This window comes from Cylas formicarius, unplaced genomic scaffold (assembly GCF_029955315.1).
Source record: "Cylas formicarius isolate icCylForm1 unplaced genomic scaffold, icCylForm1.1 PGA_scaffold_10__41_contigs__length_53128322, whole genome shotgun sequence".
NCBI lineage: Eukaryota > Metazoa > Arthropoda > Insecta > Coleoptera > Brentidae > Cylas > Cylas formicarius.
In genome coordinates this window covers 35,550,493-35,569,930 of record NW_026844214.1, presented here as the reverse complement: position 1 = coordinate 35,569,930, position 19,438 = coordinate 35,550,493, and the positions used below count along the sequence as shown (strand labels likewise).

Sequence of the window (19,438 nt, the reverse complement as noted above, 5' to 3'; positions counted from 1 at the left end):
AATTGTAACGCTACCTCTAACAACCACTGAATGATAGAAAAAGATTTGTCTTTTCTATAGTTCAAAACAACCCTATATATCTCTTTAAATTCCTCTTATACAGCCCACGAATATCCGAAAGTTTCCTCGAGTGCATTGAAAATAATAATGCAGAGAGACTTTCGAAGTTGTATTATGGGCTTCGCTTATATATTGCCATAGTTTGTTAACAGACGATAAACTTCACGACTTTTTGCTTTTCAACGTCCTAAACTGTCTCTTCGTAAAACGCAGTCAAAAGTTTTAATTGAAACGTCAGGTATCTTTTTCGATAAGTCACACGAAGGAGACCATAAGAAGAGTATTACACCATAATTTTCCAATACGTGGTGAAAGATTGCCACAATTTTTGTAGCCTTCTAAATTCTATTTTTAACTCATTACTGGAATTGAGTGTAGCTGCTTATTACATAGAAAGAAACATTTCTATATTTATTTATGCCACTTTGCTATTGTCAACGTTTCTTTTCTTACTCTACCAAATTTTCCAAAGATAATAATAAAATATTTGCATCCATATTTGCAAATTAACACCGATGAATGACCAGTAAAATAAGAAAGTTTTTTCGATATTGGAATGGAATATTTGTTTCTATTCCAGTATCGAAGAAACTTTCTTATTTTAAAAATCTTCTATTTCTTTAAAACAGTAAGACATTAACACAAATTTGATGTATTTCATACAAGAATGGGGTATAGAAGTCTTCCCTATGCTGATAGCCATCTTGAAGCGAACATCAGAAAATATTCAAAACTCGCTTTCGATCAACATCATAAAATTTCTAGGGAAACAACGGATTAAGTCTTTGAAGATCGCTGTTTAGAAGGAAAATGCCCCCGAGGTGTATTGATTTTACGGCTACACCAACAATCTTGCAAGGACGTCCTAATTAGGAACCGTAAGGTCGTCCTGGATCGTCATAGCTAAGTGTTGTAGCACTAAGCGTTTCCCAGCCCAACTTTAATATTAACTACTAAAATATGAACTATGTTTGGTGTTAGTGCAATTGTGACTAAATTCAAATTTTAAATCACGCGCTAAGCGCCCAGACCGACAACTGTGTTGACCGAACTTTCCCGAACGAAACGAACAGGATAACGGGTCGTTAAGCTCCCGCCAGTGCAATAACAACAGCGATACTTAGAGCTACGATTGTACTCATTTATTGTTCTTCGCAATAAATCCATTAAAAAACGTGAAATTCTCAAAATTTTTACTGGTCCTTCGATACTGCACAACATTTGGTTCCTCCGAACCGGATTTTGAACCACCAACAAGTGTTAAAAAAAAAGTGAAAAACCTGTGGATTGCTGCGCTCCTGCAAAAGCGATTGCCGCTACACCGAGTCGCCTTTCTCCCTGTTCCGTCTACCGACTTCACGGCGCCGCTCACATTTTCAGCGACGCACCGCCGACCCGGCAATTACGACGTTTTTACGTTGGGCGATTTGGACATCATCTTCAACGGCTTGAGCCAGAAACCACTGCACCAGGTTTGAATACAGCCTGCGACGTAAGTGCGTTCCATTTTCACACTTCCTAGCAATTTAACGCCTTTATTTGACAACTGCTTTGCATTTTATTTTCAACATTTCGTTCTCTTTGTTTGTATTTGACGCAATTACACGTGTTAGTGATATTTTAGATCGTTTTAACAGCGCATTGCATTTGAAAAAATGGCTGATGCAAACAAAAACAAACGAAAAGCTCTCTTACGCGATTTGTAAACCATTTTAACTCTATAAAAGGCGCTGAAACAAATTTAGATGAATTACAAACACGTTTGAACAGAGCTGAAAAATTATTAGATGATGTTAATGACGTACAACTGCAGATCGAATCTGCCGATGAAAATTGTGACACCAATTATGACAATTTACACGCTCCTGAACGAGAAAGTTTCGAAAAAACTTACTTCAAAATAATTTCAGAGGTTAAGAACTTCATTTCCATTAACAATGAAAGTGTTATTTTTCAATCACAGTCTCCTAATAGTCAAAATTCGCCACAAATTGCAAATAATGACTTAATGAGCACTAGACTTCCAACGTTAGATTTGCCAACATTCGACGGAGCTGCAGAAAATTGGTTATTCTTTCGAGATACCTTTTTATCAGTGATCCACAAAAGCAGTGCCCTTGCGGATGTTCAAAAATTTAATTATTTGCGGCTTTCACTGAAAGGTACCGCTGCTGATACAATAAAATCTTTGCAAGTTTCGGATGCGAATTATTCCGTCGCATGGAAAATGCTTGAAGAACGTTTTGAAAATATACATTTATTAGTCACCAATTACATTAAAGCAATTTTTAACTTGCCTACCATCACAAAAGAATCTCACCAGGGCTTGAGACAACTTTTAGATGGAATGCAAAAAAACCTACGCGCTTTAAATGTTCTTAACCGCCCCACCGATCAATGGGATGATTTATTAATTTATTTGATTTCCTCCAAGTTTGACAATTCTACCCGTCGCGCTTGGGAATTTCAAAACAGTACTAATAAATTACCAACTTTAGATTGTTTAACTAGCTTTTTAAAGGAACGATGCAGGATTCTAGAATCAATAGAATCAAACGATTTAAAACAACAACAATTTTACAAACAATCATTTATCAAATCTTCAAAATCTTTGCTAGCTGTGTCAACAAGAAAATGTGCTTTATGTGAAAAAGACCACACAATTTATTATTGTTCTGAATTTACAAAACTTAGTCCAAATGAAAGGTTAAACGCAGCGAAACGTTTACGCCTTTGCATAAACTGTTTAAATACAACACACTCTACAAAGGATTGTAAGTCTACAGATTGTAGAAAGTGTGGTAAAATTCATCACACGCTTTCGCATTTCCCAAACAAGGATTCCACACAAAACACTGTTGCCACAACCAGAGCCAACGATAGCGACAGTGCTACTTCTACTAACAGCAGCACTTCTGTTACACTGACCGTCAACACATCAATCAATACTCAGGTTTTACTTTCCACTGCAGTCGTGACAATTTTTGACAGATCTGGAACTCCACGCGATTGCCGAGTTTTGCTTGATAACGGCAGTCAATCTAATTTCATTTCACAACCTTGCTGTAACATTTTAAATCTACCCAAAACTAAAGTTGAAATTTCGATTTTTGGAATCAATCAATTGGATTATCCCGTAAATTACATGGTCTCTGTTGAAGTTAATTCCAAAACAAACAACTTTCGGAGAACACTTTCATGCTTGGTGCTGCCCAGCATAACCGGAGATATTCCTGCGTTTCCAATCAACAGGGAAACATTAACAATTCCAAATAATCTCACACTTGCTGACCCTGATTTTCACCAACCTGCTCCAGTAGACGTACTGATTGGTGCTGACACATTTTGGGACCTCTTGTGCATTGGTCAAATCAAACTAGGTACAAATGCTCCAATATTACAGAAAACTAAGTTGGGGTGGATAATTTCCGGTCCAATAGTTACAGCTAAAATGTTCAACACTTCTCAAACACATTTTTGTCACCTTTCAACTGATCAAACTCTACAAACTGAACTAACGAAATTCTGGGAGTTAGAAGAATATCCAAAAACAACATTTTTTTCCAATGAAGAAATTTATTGTGAAAATCACTTCAAACAAAACACCACTCGAAATGATGACGGTCGTTTCGTAGTCACGTTGCCATTGAAGGACTCCATCTCAAAGCTTGGAGATTCTCGAGCATTAGCAACCAATCGATTTCTCAATTTAGAACGTAAATTAAATAAAAACCTCATTTTGAAAACTCAATATCATGAATTCATCAATGAGTATTTAAAACTCAATCACATGTCACTTGATGAGAACCAACAAGACAGCTCAGGTTTCTTTCTTCCTCATCATGGTGTGTTCAAGGAGAGCTCAACAACGACCAACTTACGAGTTGTATTTGATGGTTCTGCCAAGTCCTCATCAGGTATATCACAAATCCAGGCTTTAACAGTTCCAGATTCTTGGAAATATGTAAATACATTTGACAATCCCGCTGACCTCTGCTCCAGAGGTATCGAACCGACAAAACTTTCAGAATCAGAAGTTTGGTTTCATGGCCCAAAATGGTTAATTCAATCAGAAAATCATTGGCCCACACAAATACCTTGTAAAAAGGCAACTATTTTGCCAGAGCTGCGGCAAAAAACTTTAATTTCCACGACTTATGAAAAAATAATTCCCATTTCTCGATTTTCGTCTTTGTTAAAACTCAAACGAGTATTTGCCTATGTACATAGATTCATAAACAATACTCGTAAAGAAAAAAATGCACGTACTTTTGGTTCTTTAACGCCTTCCGAATTATGTAATTCTTTAAACCATTTAATTCGACTGGTACAGATTGAAAGCTTCCCTGATGATTACCAAAGACTGTTTTCGAACTCCAAACTTGACAATAAAAGTAAACTTTTAAGTTTAAACCCGTTCTTTGATTCAATCACTCAAACTATACGAGTTGGCGGAAGACTTCACTCCTCACAATTTGACTTTTCCAAAAAACACCCTTTCGTATTACCGTCCAATCATCATTTTTCTACTCTGGTTGCACGTCATGAACATCTAGCCTTATCGCATGCTGGACCCCAAGCTCTTTTAGCTTCAATAAGAGAAACATTTTGGCCATTGTCCGGTCGTAATCTTGTTAAAAAGGTTGTTCATGAATGCATACGATGTTTTCGTTTCAATGCCAAACCCGAACAATACATCATGGGAAATTTGCCTGCTACACGAACAACTCCTTTTCGTCCTTTTTCTATTTCTGGCGTCGATTTTGCTGGACCTTTTTTACTTCGAGATAGAAAGGGAAGAAATTTCAAAACAATCAAAGCATACATTGCACTATTTGTTTGCTTTGCTATAAAGGCAATCCACCTAGAGGTTGTTTCTGACCTAACTTCAGAATGTTTTTTAGCAGCCCTTAGGAGATTCATGGCAAGACGTGGTAAATGTTCGCAAATATTATCTGACAATGGCACTACTTTTGTAGGCGCGAACAGCGAAATTCGACAATTTTTTAACGCTAACAATAAACAGATTTCTGATTCTCTATCGAATGATGCATTCTTTGGAAATTCATTCCACCACGCGCGCCCCACTTCGGAGGCATTTGGGAAGCCGGTGTTAAATCGGTGAAATACCACTTAAAGCTAGTAATTGGCGACGCGTCGTTAAATTTTGAAGAATTTTGCACAGTTCTCTATCAAATAGAGGCATGTTTAAATTCCAAAAACAATGAACACCATACCAGATTGCGACTTCACCAAGTTGAAGGAGAACACTCTCTCAAGATTTCAACGCATGCAAAAACTTTCTCAACATTTTTGGTCGAGATGGTCAAAAGAATATATATCAGAACTTCAGCAGCGAGTAAAATGGCGAGAGAACAAAACACAACTATTAAAGGCTGGATCCCTAGTGATCATAAAGGAGGATGGACTTCCACCCTTGAAATGGAGACTGGGAAGAGTCATTCAACTACATCCAGGTACAGATGGAATTACACGGACTGTTACTGTTCAAACAACTTCAGGTGTTCTGAAACGACCAGTGATAAAGTGCTGTGTTTTACCCAATCAAGACTAATTTCGTAACAGTGACATTATTTCTTTTGAAACACTGGAGTGTTTCAAGGGGGGCGACTTATGTTAGTGCAAATGTGACTAAATTCAAATTTTAAATCACGCGCTAAGCGCCCAGACCGACAACTGTGTTGACCGAACTTTCCCGAACGAAAACGAACAGGATAACGGGTCGTTAAGCTCCCGCCAGTGCAATAACAACAGCGATACTTAGAGCTACGATTGTACTCATTTATTGTTCTTCGCAATAAATCCATTAAAAAACGTGAAATTCTCAACATTTTTACTGGTCCTTCGATACCGCACAACATTTGGCATATTAAAACTGAAGCACGTTGTAACAGAATGCTAGTCTAAAAATTTGAATGAGTTTGCACTTGATGAATAGTCAAGAAACCATTGATTGTTTTAAAAATTAAAATAAATAAAATTCAAAAATCTATTAGTATTTAGTTAATCTACAACATCGAAACAATTTTGAGCATATCATAAGGCAATTATCAATTAGTGTTTTACTTTCTTTTACCTTTTACATTTACCTTCTTAGCAGCCCAATCAATTGCAAAGTTGATGTGTGAGAACCATAGTGTCTTTTCATATTTTAATCTCGCCAAATAAACCTTAGTTTTTCCCAAAATGTAATTCCCTCCATTTAGCTTTAGCTTTTTTAAAACATCACAAATTATGCTAGGCAATTAGGCGCTCTACACTTTGTTGCGACAAGCAATTAAAATTTAAAAATATTTCCCTATTAAAAAAATGTATGTGACTATGCTATAATTTACGCATGGATTTTTACATTTTTTCCAGGCTAGATCTAGTTCTTTTTACTTTACCGGAACCGGATCATAATGTTGTAAATGTACCACGAGATGCTATTAATTCCTGGCAAAAAATTTTAATGCAATCTTTAGAGTGTAATTATATAAACGGCTATTACATTGGTAATGTTAATAATATTAGCAATATTTAGAAACTCATATAGCTATTAGATTATATATAGGAAGGAAATGCAGTGAAATTAATACAATATTTGCCATAAAGTTGTCATACGAAATCGTTAATAGGAAGAGTGCATCTTCGTTAGGTGGTTTTACTATATTGAGTCTGTTTTCCAACTGGTTACAATTCTATTCAAGGATTTGTTAGCAAAGCTGCTGTTCAATTCAGCATAATGCCTATTCTTGCAAATGTTGAATTACTCTGCTCAATATTTGTTGATGTCGGTTTCAAAAGTACTTTATTATGAGCATGTCTATGTCCTGAAAATGTTTTTATTATTTCTAACAAACTTCTTTTAACAAGTACTTTCTAGAATGTTGTTCTTTACGGAGATTTATGGAATCTTTGTTTTTGTTAATATTTCACTCAGCTTTTATACGGGGGATGTTTCCAAAATACTGAGTATTGCGCTATCATTAAATTACGCAGTCAGTTATTGGTGCCAAACAAGTCTTCACATGGTTGTGCAATTTACTAGTGCAATATTGTTCAGTCTGATTTCAGGGCTCGACTGACATACGCGTGTTTTTACAGCACTGTTTTTATAACCATGGATCCATGGAACCAAAACATCAGAAATTATTCAGCATCAGTAATTATTATTTGGTGATGCAGAATCGAAAAGTGCTGCTGATCAGTAGATCGATTATTTCAAAACCAGTAGAACATCACTAGAAGGCGATCCACGGAGCGAGAGCCCAAGTACATTGGTAAATGAAAAAACATTACTGCCCTCGAAGACCTTTTCAAGGCAAGCAAGCTGCTGCCAAGTCTGAAGAAGGGCCTCCACTTCACGCGCAAGCAGTTAGGTCTGTTGGAAAGGTAATAACAAGATACAAATCCAAAAATGATAAGATTTAGCACTATTTAGGCTAAGAATTGCTTCCGCACCAATTATTCGCTGGATCTTTCACCCAGGTTTGCAGATTTGAAAAAACACTTGCAGGGTGTCCGATTTGAAAGTGTAACTGACGTAAAAGGTCCCATAAATAGGTGAAGACAAAAATTGCCCTCACGTTGGGGTAAATGTATTCAGTTAAATGGAGATTATGTTGGAAAATTATATTGCAATATTGATGAAAATAAACATAATAACAATTATCGCCATATTTCCAGAACTTTGGAAACATCCCCCGTATGTTCTTGAAGTCCATATGTAAAGGTAGATCCGTCCCTCTAGTGTGTTACTCTCCACATTCACACAAAAACCAAGAGGCACATATAGTTCCATTCGTTTAATCAGTTACTCGTTTCATTCAAGCAATTTATAATTTTTCTGTTACGAAGTTTCTATCTTGTTTCCTCCAGAAAGGTGAACTGGAAATTCAAATACTATAAAAGCTCCCTATAGCGAAACTCTGCATAAGCTATGTATTAATCCACTCTGTATAACGAATTTCGCGCTATTTATGTCTAAAGAAAAAAGGGCATATCAGGTAACCAACTAGACCGACTTGTAAAATAGAGGCTCTTACTTTCTTAGAATTCCTTTCCGAATTCCTTAGAATCCCTTGTCGAGAACCTGGCCGTCTTAATTGTATTTCTCGTAATGAGCGATTATGTTATTGCTTTTGTCAGCATGTATAAAAGCACACCGTTGTTTCAGTCAGTTCTAATTTGAGTTAGTGAATACGGCGAGCTAAAAGTTCAGATTTTCACGAAATTATATATTTTTACATGACAATTGTTTCGACAACATCATGTCATAAAATGTGATTTATGACATTTGATAAAGACACGGTGTTGTCGAAACAATTGTCATGTAAAAATATATAATTTCGTGAAAATCTGAACTTTTATTTCTTACGAGTCGATACAGGAAAATACCGGGACAGGGAGAAAGCAGTTTCAAACAACAATTATGTTTACAAGTGAGAAGCCGCAAAATTTTATAATGATAGATCAGGATTTGCTTACATCAGCAGGCTGGACAGATGATGCCATATTACAACAAGCACGAAAGGGAGAGAAAGAGTACCAAGGCAAGAATAAGATGATGAAGTTGATTTGGGACCACCACCAACCATTCAACAGCCTTACATGCAGTTAAACTGGTAGATATTTTTTTTTGGGGAAGTTGTTCATCTTGGAGAAATGTCGAAAATACAAGCCAAAGTACGAGATGCGTATTGGCATACTAAAAAAATTCAAAAGAAAATGACCGATTAAGATCAAACCTTTAATATAGTTATTAAATATTTATTTATATTTATTCATATGTACATAAAATAATTAAATACTACTTATTACAAAATACATATGCGAGTTGTTATTTTTCCAGTGAATATACCTATTTATAATGAAAACTCTTTATAACGAAATAAGAAAAGCTGTAAGTTCTAGGAAGTTTTTTTTTTAATTATTACCGTTGTTTGAACTGATGATTCACTGTTAAATGCATTTCTTAAATTTTTATAGTAATGTTGCTCCTGCCTCCCAAAGTTTGGTTGGTATTTTGGTAATACAATTAACCAAATAATACCGGTTATCGTTTATGCAAAATATAGCAAGGAAAAAAAAAGTTAAACAATGTTGTTAGTTTGACAGTAGGTATAGTTCCTGGCAAAACTTAAATTTCAAAATTTCAAAACTCAAATCAAAAACGAAACTAAACTCATCGCGACGCGTTATGATAGATAATGAACTATTGTGATGGCATACTGAATAGGTGTGTTATTGAATTTTTGTTTTCGCGTAGTGGTTAAAATTTGTTACGCAACGCTAGAACACTGCTGTGAAATAGTACGGCGCTCGCAGGACTGGCAATGAAAGCATTGACGTTATTTCTAACGGCCAGTGAACAAATTATTTGCGAAATTTAATTAAACTGCGGTATTTTGGACAGCTGTTTAACGCTGTTATAACTTGATGTTATGTGTGCATCTCGTCAGTAATGAGGTTTAAACGCAATGTGTTTTCTCACATTGGATTTCTCGGGGTATAAACATTATTAACAATTTGTGCTCTAAATTCTGCGTAAGCAAAATTTAATTGGTGAAAAAATTTATGAGGCAAATTAGTGGAAATTTTTGTAGTTGTTAGTATATGGTATATGCTAAATAGTACAAGACCCAAAAAAAAGATATATATGCCCCGTCCTCTTTTTTAGTGTTTTGTTTAACGGCGGATTCAGAAATGCGGAATCAAATCTAGGTAAGAAAATACAGGATGCTTCTCAAAATCTGCTATCTCTTGCTACTTTTTTATCTAGTGCCGTATTTAAAAAAAAAAAAAGTGGATGTTCAAATTTTCGACACATTTTCAAAAACCAATATTTTCTTAAATGTGATTGAATAAAACGCCCCTGGTATTTTTAGGTTTATTTCTTCGGTTAAACTGTATTATTCTGTATTCAAATAATAATTATGCTTCATTTATTACATAATAACTGTAATTTTGTCAATACGTTATGTAGAGAGCACTTTTTCAGTAACCTATAATAATAAAAATAAATAATACCAAAATTATAATATTAAAGTTCTTTATTTTAAATTGATCATAGAATTTTTAAGGTTCCACGGAAAGTATATAAGTATATTTCCGCCATTTGTGATGCCAGACACAAACAACTATAGCCACCTATCGGTGCCATGTAAAATAATAAAATTGCATTCTCGAAAACAGTGAAAAAATATCAGTACTTCACAGCATTTGACTCAAAAAGGTGCGTTAATATTATTTTTTCCGAACCGAAATTTTCATACAAAACGTTTTTTGATCGAAATGATTGAAAACGCCCAATATCTCAGTGGGTAGTGAAGTGAATTCGGTTACCGTTAAATATACTCGAAAAGGGAACCTTGTTAAAACACTCCAATACAATCACGTCTTATATAGAGACGCAATGTCGAAAGATGGAATTTCTATGCTTGATATGAACCAGAATGAAAAACAAGATGTTAAATCATACCCTTGAGCACACATATATGCCTTCGTCTCCATAAACAAAACAATCATTGCAGCGCTGAGTGCATATATTCATAAATTCTAAGCTTGCTCAGTGGAAATGAAATATGGTACAATACCGATAGCAGTAAGTTACATCGACTCGAAATTGACCCCAACATCCTCGTGGCGATGTACTTCATTTTGCAAACTCAACAATACCAATATTCCGATTAAATTGGAACCCGACATTCTAAATTGATATATGTTATACCAATATTAATATTATCTTTATTATAACAATCATGTCTGCCAGATATATCATATTTAACTATTTAAATACAGCTTAGTAAATACCTGCTAAATTAGAGTTGTGGTAATTCCTTGACTAATGCTGTTCAGTGAATTTGGAATTACCAAATTGACTACAATATATTTTTTAATAGATCTGAAACTACATATTATAATTATATTGTAATACATAATTATATTATATATATTATATATGATATAAAGTATAAAAAAATTAATAAAAAAATACTTCATATCATATAATTTTAAGGGTCTTTCATGAATTTTTTAAAAATTTCCAAAATGAAGTGTGTTTCATTTAAACAGTGTTATAAAATTTCACGATATTCTGCACAAATCACCAAAAAGTAAGCTCTGCAGCTTAACGGTAGCTAAATATATGGGTTATGTTAAAAACATCTTCCTCCTCACGTTTAGTGAAACTTAAAACAACAAATTTTTAGTGGTAATTTAGATATCCTTGTTGGAAAATGCTCATACAGATTGCTTAATTTGAAATACGAAAACACAAAGACGAAGAGTATTACAGTATTTCGTCAAAATGGTCCAAATGCCAAATAATTTTAGAAATGTAGAACGAATATATTCAATATATTCAATATTAAAAGAAGACAACGGACTTGAAGAAGAAGAAGAAGATTACAAACGAAGTTCTAAATGGAAAACAGTAAAATGGTTTCGAGAACCTAAATAAAACTTGCGAAATATGCATTTCAAGAAAAATCTTAAAAGTTTGATTATAACGGGTTGGAAAAACCTGCTGTGGATGTGACTTTACTTTGTTATATATTCTATAGAAATACCTTAAAGCAAAAGGCGGTTTTCACATCTTCTTCTTCACGTTTAGTGAAACTTGAAACAACAAAGACGATTGGCACAAAAATTTGCAAATATCACAAGTTCTTTCGCGAATTTTTAGTCGTAATTTAGATATCCTTGTTTGGAAATGCTCATACGACAGATTACTTAATTTGAAATACGAAAGCACATTCAAATACAAAGAGTATTATGACAATATTTTGACAAAATGGTCAAAATATTGTCGAGAGTAGAGAGTACTATTAAGTAGCCCCGATGATATTCAATATTCAAAGGGGACAACGGACTTAAAGAAGAAGAAAAGATTAAAACCGTTTCGAGAACCTAAATGAAACTTGCGAAATATGCATTTCAAGAAAAAGCTTAAAAGTTTGATGATAACCGCGTGGAAAACCCCGCTCCGGATGTGACGGCAGTTTATTATATTTTCTATAGAAATACCTTAAAGCAAAAGGCGGTTTCCACATAATGTAGGCCATCGAAGCGAAGAAGATTCAACGATCGGGACTTAAAAATTTCAGTACATAAAATGCGAAAATTTATTGCTGTGTGTTTTGGATAATTTACGTCGGGCGCGTTCCAAATTACGAAAGGTTTTGTAAGCTCTGAAACATATTTTACACAAATTTGCGTTCCATTGTCGCTAATGGGAAAGACTGGCGAAAAAATACGGTCCAAATGAAAAGCATTGAAAGGCGTTGTTGGTTTTCATTTTATTCGATGATCTGAATACAAAGTATTCCTAGTTTTATGTCGAAGTGTTGTATTATGTTGTTGATACAATAATATTAACAAAGTTAATCTTAAATTCAACGTTTCAGCTTTCCGTGTCCTGCTTAGGTTCCAATTGGAATAAAAAATACTATGTTTTTTTATTACACATATTCAATACTCGTGACGTATATCTTTGCTTTTGACTTTTATGTAAAAAAGTATACCACATTTATTTCAATAAAGCGCACCGAGATATTTGTATTGTAATATTTTATTCCAAGTCAAATAGCTGATCTAAAAACAGTTCATTAAGAATAGGTAGGCAATGGATTAGAAACGAACACATTGATATTAGCGTTGAAATCCATTAATCTAAATAAAATATATTTTAAGGTTATTTTTCAAATGGAATAAAAAATAGCTTCAAGTGGTTATATGCCTCTCCATAACGAATATTCAAATAATGAAGATATGCGCTAGTAAAATGAGAGAGAGGCTCACTCATTGTTGCGCCTCGTGTATACCGACATTAAATTCTGAATAAAAGTTTGTGATTTTGCGCTGTTTCCGAAGAATCAGTCAGAAAGAGATCATCAAAACCAAAGAACTCTTGGCGAGAAAAGTACTTAGAAATGATCTCTCTGTCATAAATATACTAATAATAATAGACTTTATTCACACAAGGGATATTACAAGAAAAGGTGATAGTGCAGCGCACAGACGTATGTGTTTGCTGAGTTGTTACAGTTATCGTTACAAATAACAATAGACATATCACACAATGGCTTAGTTACTTTTTTGCTATTTTTTTTACATCCTTGAAACTAAGTAGATTTTTAATTTGTTCGGGAGAGAATTTATTGTCGCATATACTTTAGTCACGTCGTTTTTTAAAGATCCCTCAAAAAACGTAAGACGTGCTAATAAAAAACAGTTATGAGATGAATTATCGAGATTATAGGGAGTAACGAACATTCTGTAAACATAAGCGCAGAAATAGAATGTATATCGTATTCGCTGTCTCGTAAAATAGCCAAATCCAAGTTATCGTCACGATATTTCAAAAATTGCTTGACCTATAGAAAACTAATAATTTGCAGAACTAAATCTGTATGTCAATAATGAACATTTTACTAAGACATATTTGACTAAATATCATTATGTCCACGAGTTTATTTTAATATTCTTATTATACTTATTAATTACGCACCACCTGGTATATGCTGCCGGCAGTAGAAACCGATGATGATGTTGAGTCAGGAATTGGAGAATCGCGGAGCACCGGATGTGTACCTGTGCTGGTTGTATATCGAAAAAAAAAAATTTAAAGGAATATTTCTCGAGTCGTTTTGAATTTTTATTTTGAACCTTTTTAGTAAATCAGGACTGGGGTAGTAGGCATACTCTTGCATAGCGGACAAACACCAGAGTAGAGTGCAATTGTTAAAATGTTGACGCAGTGAGCAATGAAAAATTAGGAAACGGCGGATAGATCCAGAGTCACGAAGGTCTATGACTGCATCTGAAGGAAAATGAAATTGGGAGAAAAATCAATGCCACTATTCTGAATTCGTTGGATTAGAACAATTCAGTCAGCTCCATAAGTGGACCGAGTATACCGAAATATCTGCTCGTCAGTAGTCAAAATCGAGTCAAATATTGAATCGACGAGTTTGGAAAAACGGTTGAGATGTCAAAAAAAAAACATTGTTTGCTGGCAAATGGCAGTGTGCAAAAGCAAAATGAGAACATCGTCCTATTATTGGAGAGCAGAGACCGCCAGCAAATACGTAAATGTCCTTGATTGATTGACTTGAACATTTTTATTTAGGTATTTTTTATGAATATTTGTGTGGATAACTTACTTTTTCTGTTTTGTTTAAAATAATTTATTATGTAAGTAAGCTGTAAAATATAACATTATCCCATTTTCGCCTATTAAAACAATTCCGAATTAATAGAATTATTACTGCTACGAACCAAGTTCCCCTAGTGCGCCTTGATTAAGAATGTCACGTCATTTGATATGATATACATCTTGACGTGATCGTGCAATAATTGAGGTAGTTTTCACCCACTGGCTGCCTGCATTTAATGTCTGTTGTTAAGCTCCGTTTTGAATTGGTCACGCAAGCTTGTTGTAACTTACTACCTATCCTTTTTTCATTGTCAAGTTTTCCCGATTAATAACTGTTTTCCGTTATTTACTGATTTGAAAAGATACTTCATTTTTAACCGTGCCCATTATTAAAGTAAGGTAAGATAGTATATAGTATACAGACCTGACATTCACTAATATATCTTATGAAATAAACATATAATTCAAAATGAAGACCTCTGGCTTACTTGTCAATTGCGGAAATGCTATGCCATCTTGGTTTTCTTCCCTTTAAAAGGTACATACTTTTTTTCCCTGTACAATCCGTCTGAAGTAGCGTCTAGAGTAGTCTTACTTAAAAACAGTGTACTCAAAAAAATGTCTAACAAAAGTCGTTTTCATCTTTGCAAATGGCTGTCGCGGTCTATGGTGAAATCATCCAAAATTCAAAAAATATTTAATTACAATTGAAAATGTGTATCTTTGTGAACGAGTATGTGTATAAAAACAGTTCCGGCAAAACAAACTCTCCTCAATTACATCATTTGTTTTGATATTTATTTGCAGATATAGTTCGACAAAAGCAGCACTTTATTTTGAGAGAAAAAATGCGTAATAAAGTATCAGGTCTAAGGGTCCCCACCACAGACGCTCAGTTTTTTTAGCACAGGCCAACTATGCAGACCAATTTGTGCAGTCCCACACACACGCAGTTTTTTAGCACAGTTCTTTCTATACAGCCAACTGGATAAATTCACACTCACTAGTTTTGGCATCGGTTTTCTATACTTAGTAAAAGAAAATGGCTTCTCGAGACACGGCATTATATTGCATTGCGCTTGCCTGTGCAATAAAGAAAAGGCAAAAAAAGCAACGATTAGTTCAAAGAAGCAAATGGACCAAACATTGGTGACTCAAAAGAAATGATTACTCCCATGTCAATTTGCTTGCTGATTTGAAACTTGAGAAGCAGGATTGGTTTAACTACCTAAGAATGGACGAGACAACCTACTTGAAATTATTGAAACTCGTTTCTCCTTTAATACAAAAGCAAGACACATGCATGAGGCAATCGATTTCATGCCATGAGCGGTTAACAACTACCCTAAGATTTCTCGCTACTGTTCGAAATAATACCAGAAACATGCAGAGCCATATTCAAAGTATTGAAAACAGACTTCGTTAAGGTAAGTAAACATTTTATTCCAAAAATTCAAAAACAAAATGTTAATTCCAAAATCAAGGGTTGAAAAACATATTTACAAATTAATATTCGGTTTCGGGGTTATAGCCACGCAGAAAAGAACCAAAATTTTCATTACCTTGTTGTTGTTGTTGCACAGAAAGTAAGTTCTTGAGTAGATTGTATAGGCATCAGTTGACGAGAGGCTTCCATACAGTTGGAATTTGTAGCTGCAGGCTCTTGCACCAACTTATAATTTCGGTTTAAGCATCCTAGTTCTGCTTCGAACAACACATCATTAATGATCTTTTCAGCATATATTCGTTGCTCATGTGGCAAGTTTCTTAGTTTTGAGGCTATATTTTTGCCTATAGTATCAAATTGGTCTTCCTTCTTTTCTAATTGTGTACAGGCTCTTGATATTAATATGCCAGTTGAGTCTTCTGGACTTTTCTTCTTTTTTGAGGTAGTTGGAGTGAAACTGACCGAACTAGTAGGGCGGGATAAAATTTCGGAATCTTCTGTTAGTTCGATGTTAAACACTCCGGGATTATGCACTTCAGGACTTAGGACGTTAAGTGGGCTCTGAAAAAAAAAAAAAGATATATAAAAATTTTAATAAACAAATAACTAAATGAATATATTTTTTTTAGTTTCCACAATCTGAGGAAGATTGGAAAGCCATAGCCAAACAGTTTGAACAGAGATGGAATTTTTCACACTGCTTGGGAGCAGTTGATGGGAAGCATGTTAATATAGTGCCTCTTCCTGTTGGGGATCATATTTTTTTAATTACAAAAGTTCACATAGCATGGTTTTAATGGCAATTGCAAATGCGAATTATGAATTGTAATGGTAGATTTTGGAATTAATGGACTGCTTTCCGATGAGGTGTTTTGAAATATACACGCTTTTATGAAAAATTAAATAACAAAAAATTAAAAATACCAAACCCAGAAAAAGTAATTACTAGTGACGATGAGTTACCTTACGTATTTGTTGTACGAACTGATTTGTTAAAACCGTTCAGCCAAAGAGACTTGACCAATGAATTAAAAAAATAGTCAGTCAATCAAAAAAGTCTCCATACAGTTTGTTCTTTTTTAAACATTTGAAATACCAGTAAATTTTATGTGAAATTTTATGATATTTCACGGTTATTGTTGCTTTTGTATGCTATTCTTTTTACCATTTACTGGGTTCAATCTTGGTATACTTAATAAAGAGGAAAAATATGTATAGAGACTTTTTTGACTGACCGTATTACCTTTATTCCATGTTCTTCATCGTCTAGGTTACTCGTTGAGGCATGTGGTGTCTCTTGATCACTTAAAAAGATTCAGCAATTCATAATACCACAGGTTTGGAGTATAAATATCTTCTGTACGGGCCCCACTTAATTTGCTTTTCAATACTTTTTTTAATTCTTTCCCTATTTGCTCCCGTATCAACTTCTTTGAGTTTTTCGACCAACACATCATAGGCTGCGGACTTTTTATTTATGTCACTGTATTCTTTACTCTTTATTTTCCATAAACATGGTAAGCTTTTGTTTACCTCAATAAATTCGTTTAAAAACTGTTTGTTAACATTCGTCATTTTGTTGCTTACTATTTTTGGATTCTAAATAAACCTTAAAACTGAACAAATCAATCGAACGAGTCCACACGCTCAAGTTATTCCAAGTTTGCGCAGACCAACCAACCAGCCAACGGCCTGTCTAGTCGGCCGGACGTTCACACAAACGCACCGATATGCCTGCACAAACTAGGTTTGCACAGGCGGCCTGTATTAAAAAACCGAGCGTCTGTGGGGGCCTTAATAACCACATATTTTTGTTATTTTCTTAGAGCGATATTTCGATAATTTGCAGAGTGTTCCTCTGGTTACATTAGCCATTTTGTTACCGTAAGTCTGTTTTTACAAGGAATCACAAATATATGTGTGAACCGGAATTGTACCCAACAAAGTGTTCTACGAAAGTGTTAACCGAAAAAAAAAATAAAGTGAAGGTCATCGTGAGATAATTTGTCCTCTAGTCCCTCCTATTTCCTCTAACAATTGTCCTAACTCTGAATATCCCGATAGTAAGCACAGTACTCGTCAATATAGCGGAATTATTTTTCGAACTCAAATCAAACATTTATTTAGATAATATAAAACAGAAAACGCCTATGAACACCAAAGCTAGTAAATGCAATACACAATCAACCCACTGAGAGCAAAACAATTTACTGGAAACCAACTTGAAGAGCCAACGCTTCGCATGTCATGCGGTCAGTGTTTGATTCTCTTTCACTCTAACATTTAGTCATGCATCTAAACAACTAAACATTTCAATAAATGCCCGAATCTCATTCTGGTTATAATTAGTCATCGTTGTAATGGGAACTAAAGTGATGGCCGACGGCTTTTGTACCTATAGTATCGAGACCGGTTTAATTGACTAACGAACCATCCAATGTGGTTTCAGATGAGATACACTGACACATTGTAAGGTTGGTGGGTGCTTTATGCAACGGAGATGAAATCGCTAGTGGCTGTTTGAAACATTTTATACAATTTAAATAGAAACATGCAAGGCCTGCGTTATATCCGGTTTACCACTGGTATCGAAATTTCATTCGATACTGGTTGCCTTTTCGTTGAATATAAATTATTATTATTATTATTTATGAATTGAACTGAGGTGGCTTTTACTTGATGAAAATCCATTTATCAAAATAAATAAGATGTAAAATTTCAGATTTTGTCGAAACAATTGTCATGTCATAATATATAATTTCGTGAAAATCAGAACTTTTAGTTCTTATTTATTTTTATTATTTATTGTTTAAAAAACATTATATTTCTACAAGAAATCCGCATCAGACATTACATAAGTCTAATGAAACCAAATAGTCAACTAATAGGGATGTATCAGCATGTGATTTCAAATAGACAGATACAAATTATAGTTTTATTTTTACTCATTCCTTAGAAACGGGCGGGTCTTTAATATATTTATAATAAGATGAGCAAGACGTTTTGACCCACGTGAGTCCAGATTTTTTAAAGCTACAACAAAGGTATTGTTATTGTGGTGCGGAGAGCATTATACATCAGGCAAGTAAATATAAGGTGGTAAATTGTTTCAAATTGTTTAGTGTTACATTCGGAGCAAATCTGATCAGGTTTAATAAAATAAGCGCAGCCTTTATAGGAGAATTTCAGAAAAACGTTATTATTCAGTCTTAATTGCGCGATAATTCTTAAAATGGACATGGGAAATTGGCAATTTAAATAGCTGGGTGGTAGTCTGTGTAAAAATTCTCTTTAAAAAACTTTGTTTTAAATCATTCTAAGATGTCATTCTTTTGTGGATTGGTCCAAAATTCACCATAACCCAACTCAAGATTTAAAGGTTCAGTAAATTAAGCGTGTTGTAACCTGTTTCAAAGAGAAGTAAAGCACTTGAGGTGGATTTAGGAAGCAACAATAATCTTTTTAAAAAGTTGGCCTGTACTCTTTCAAGTATGCTGGTATAACGTATGCCCCAAACTGTAAGACATTCGGAAAAAATATTTAACATGGTTGTTTGGTATATTTTTTGATTTGCGTCCCAAGAGGAAAGCTTACTCTTTCTCAAAATCGACAATGCAATCCCCGCTGCCTGACTCTCTTTGGAAACGTTGTGTCTGCCATTTCTCTAAACAAAGAGGAAGCAGAGAATGTCACACCAAGGTAATCAAACCTTTTAACCACATCTAGACTTGAATCACTCACTACAGTACATAACTTTAGTTTTTTGCGCA

The 19,438-nt window shown here is 34.5% G+C and overlaps 2 protein-coding genes across 3 annotated transcripts in view; one reads left to right on the top strand and one right to left on the bottom strand.

Annotated features, from left to right (window-relative positions):
* LOC132705608 (nephrin-like) overlaps positions 1-19,438 on the top strand; it is a 635,291-nt gene that overhangs the window by 466,609 nt on the left and 149,244 nt on the right. The window lies entirely within an intron of this gene.
* On the bottom strand, positions 1,844-17,263 carry LOC132708013 (uncharacterized). The gene is made up of 3 exons (XM_060680090.1): positions 17,001-17,263; positions 15,784-16,229; positions 1,844-1,880 (listed from the first exon to the last, which is right to left on the bottom strand). The coding sequence occupies exons 1-3, from the start codon at positions 17,241-17,243 to the stop codon at positions 1,844-1,846; spliced, it is 726 nt and encodes a 241-aa protein (XP_060536073.1). The 5' UTR covers positions 17,244-17,263.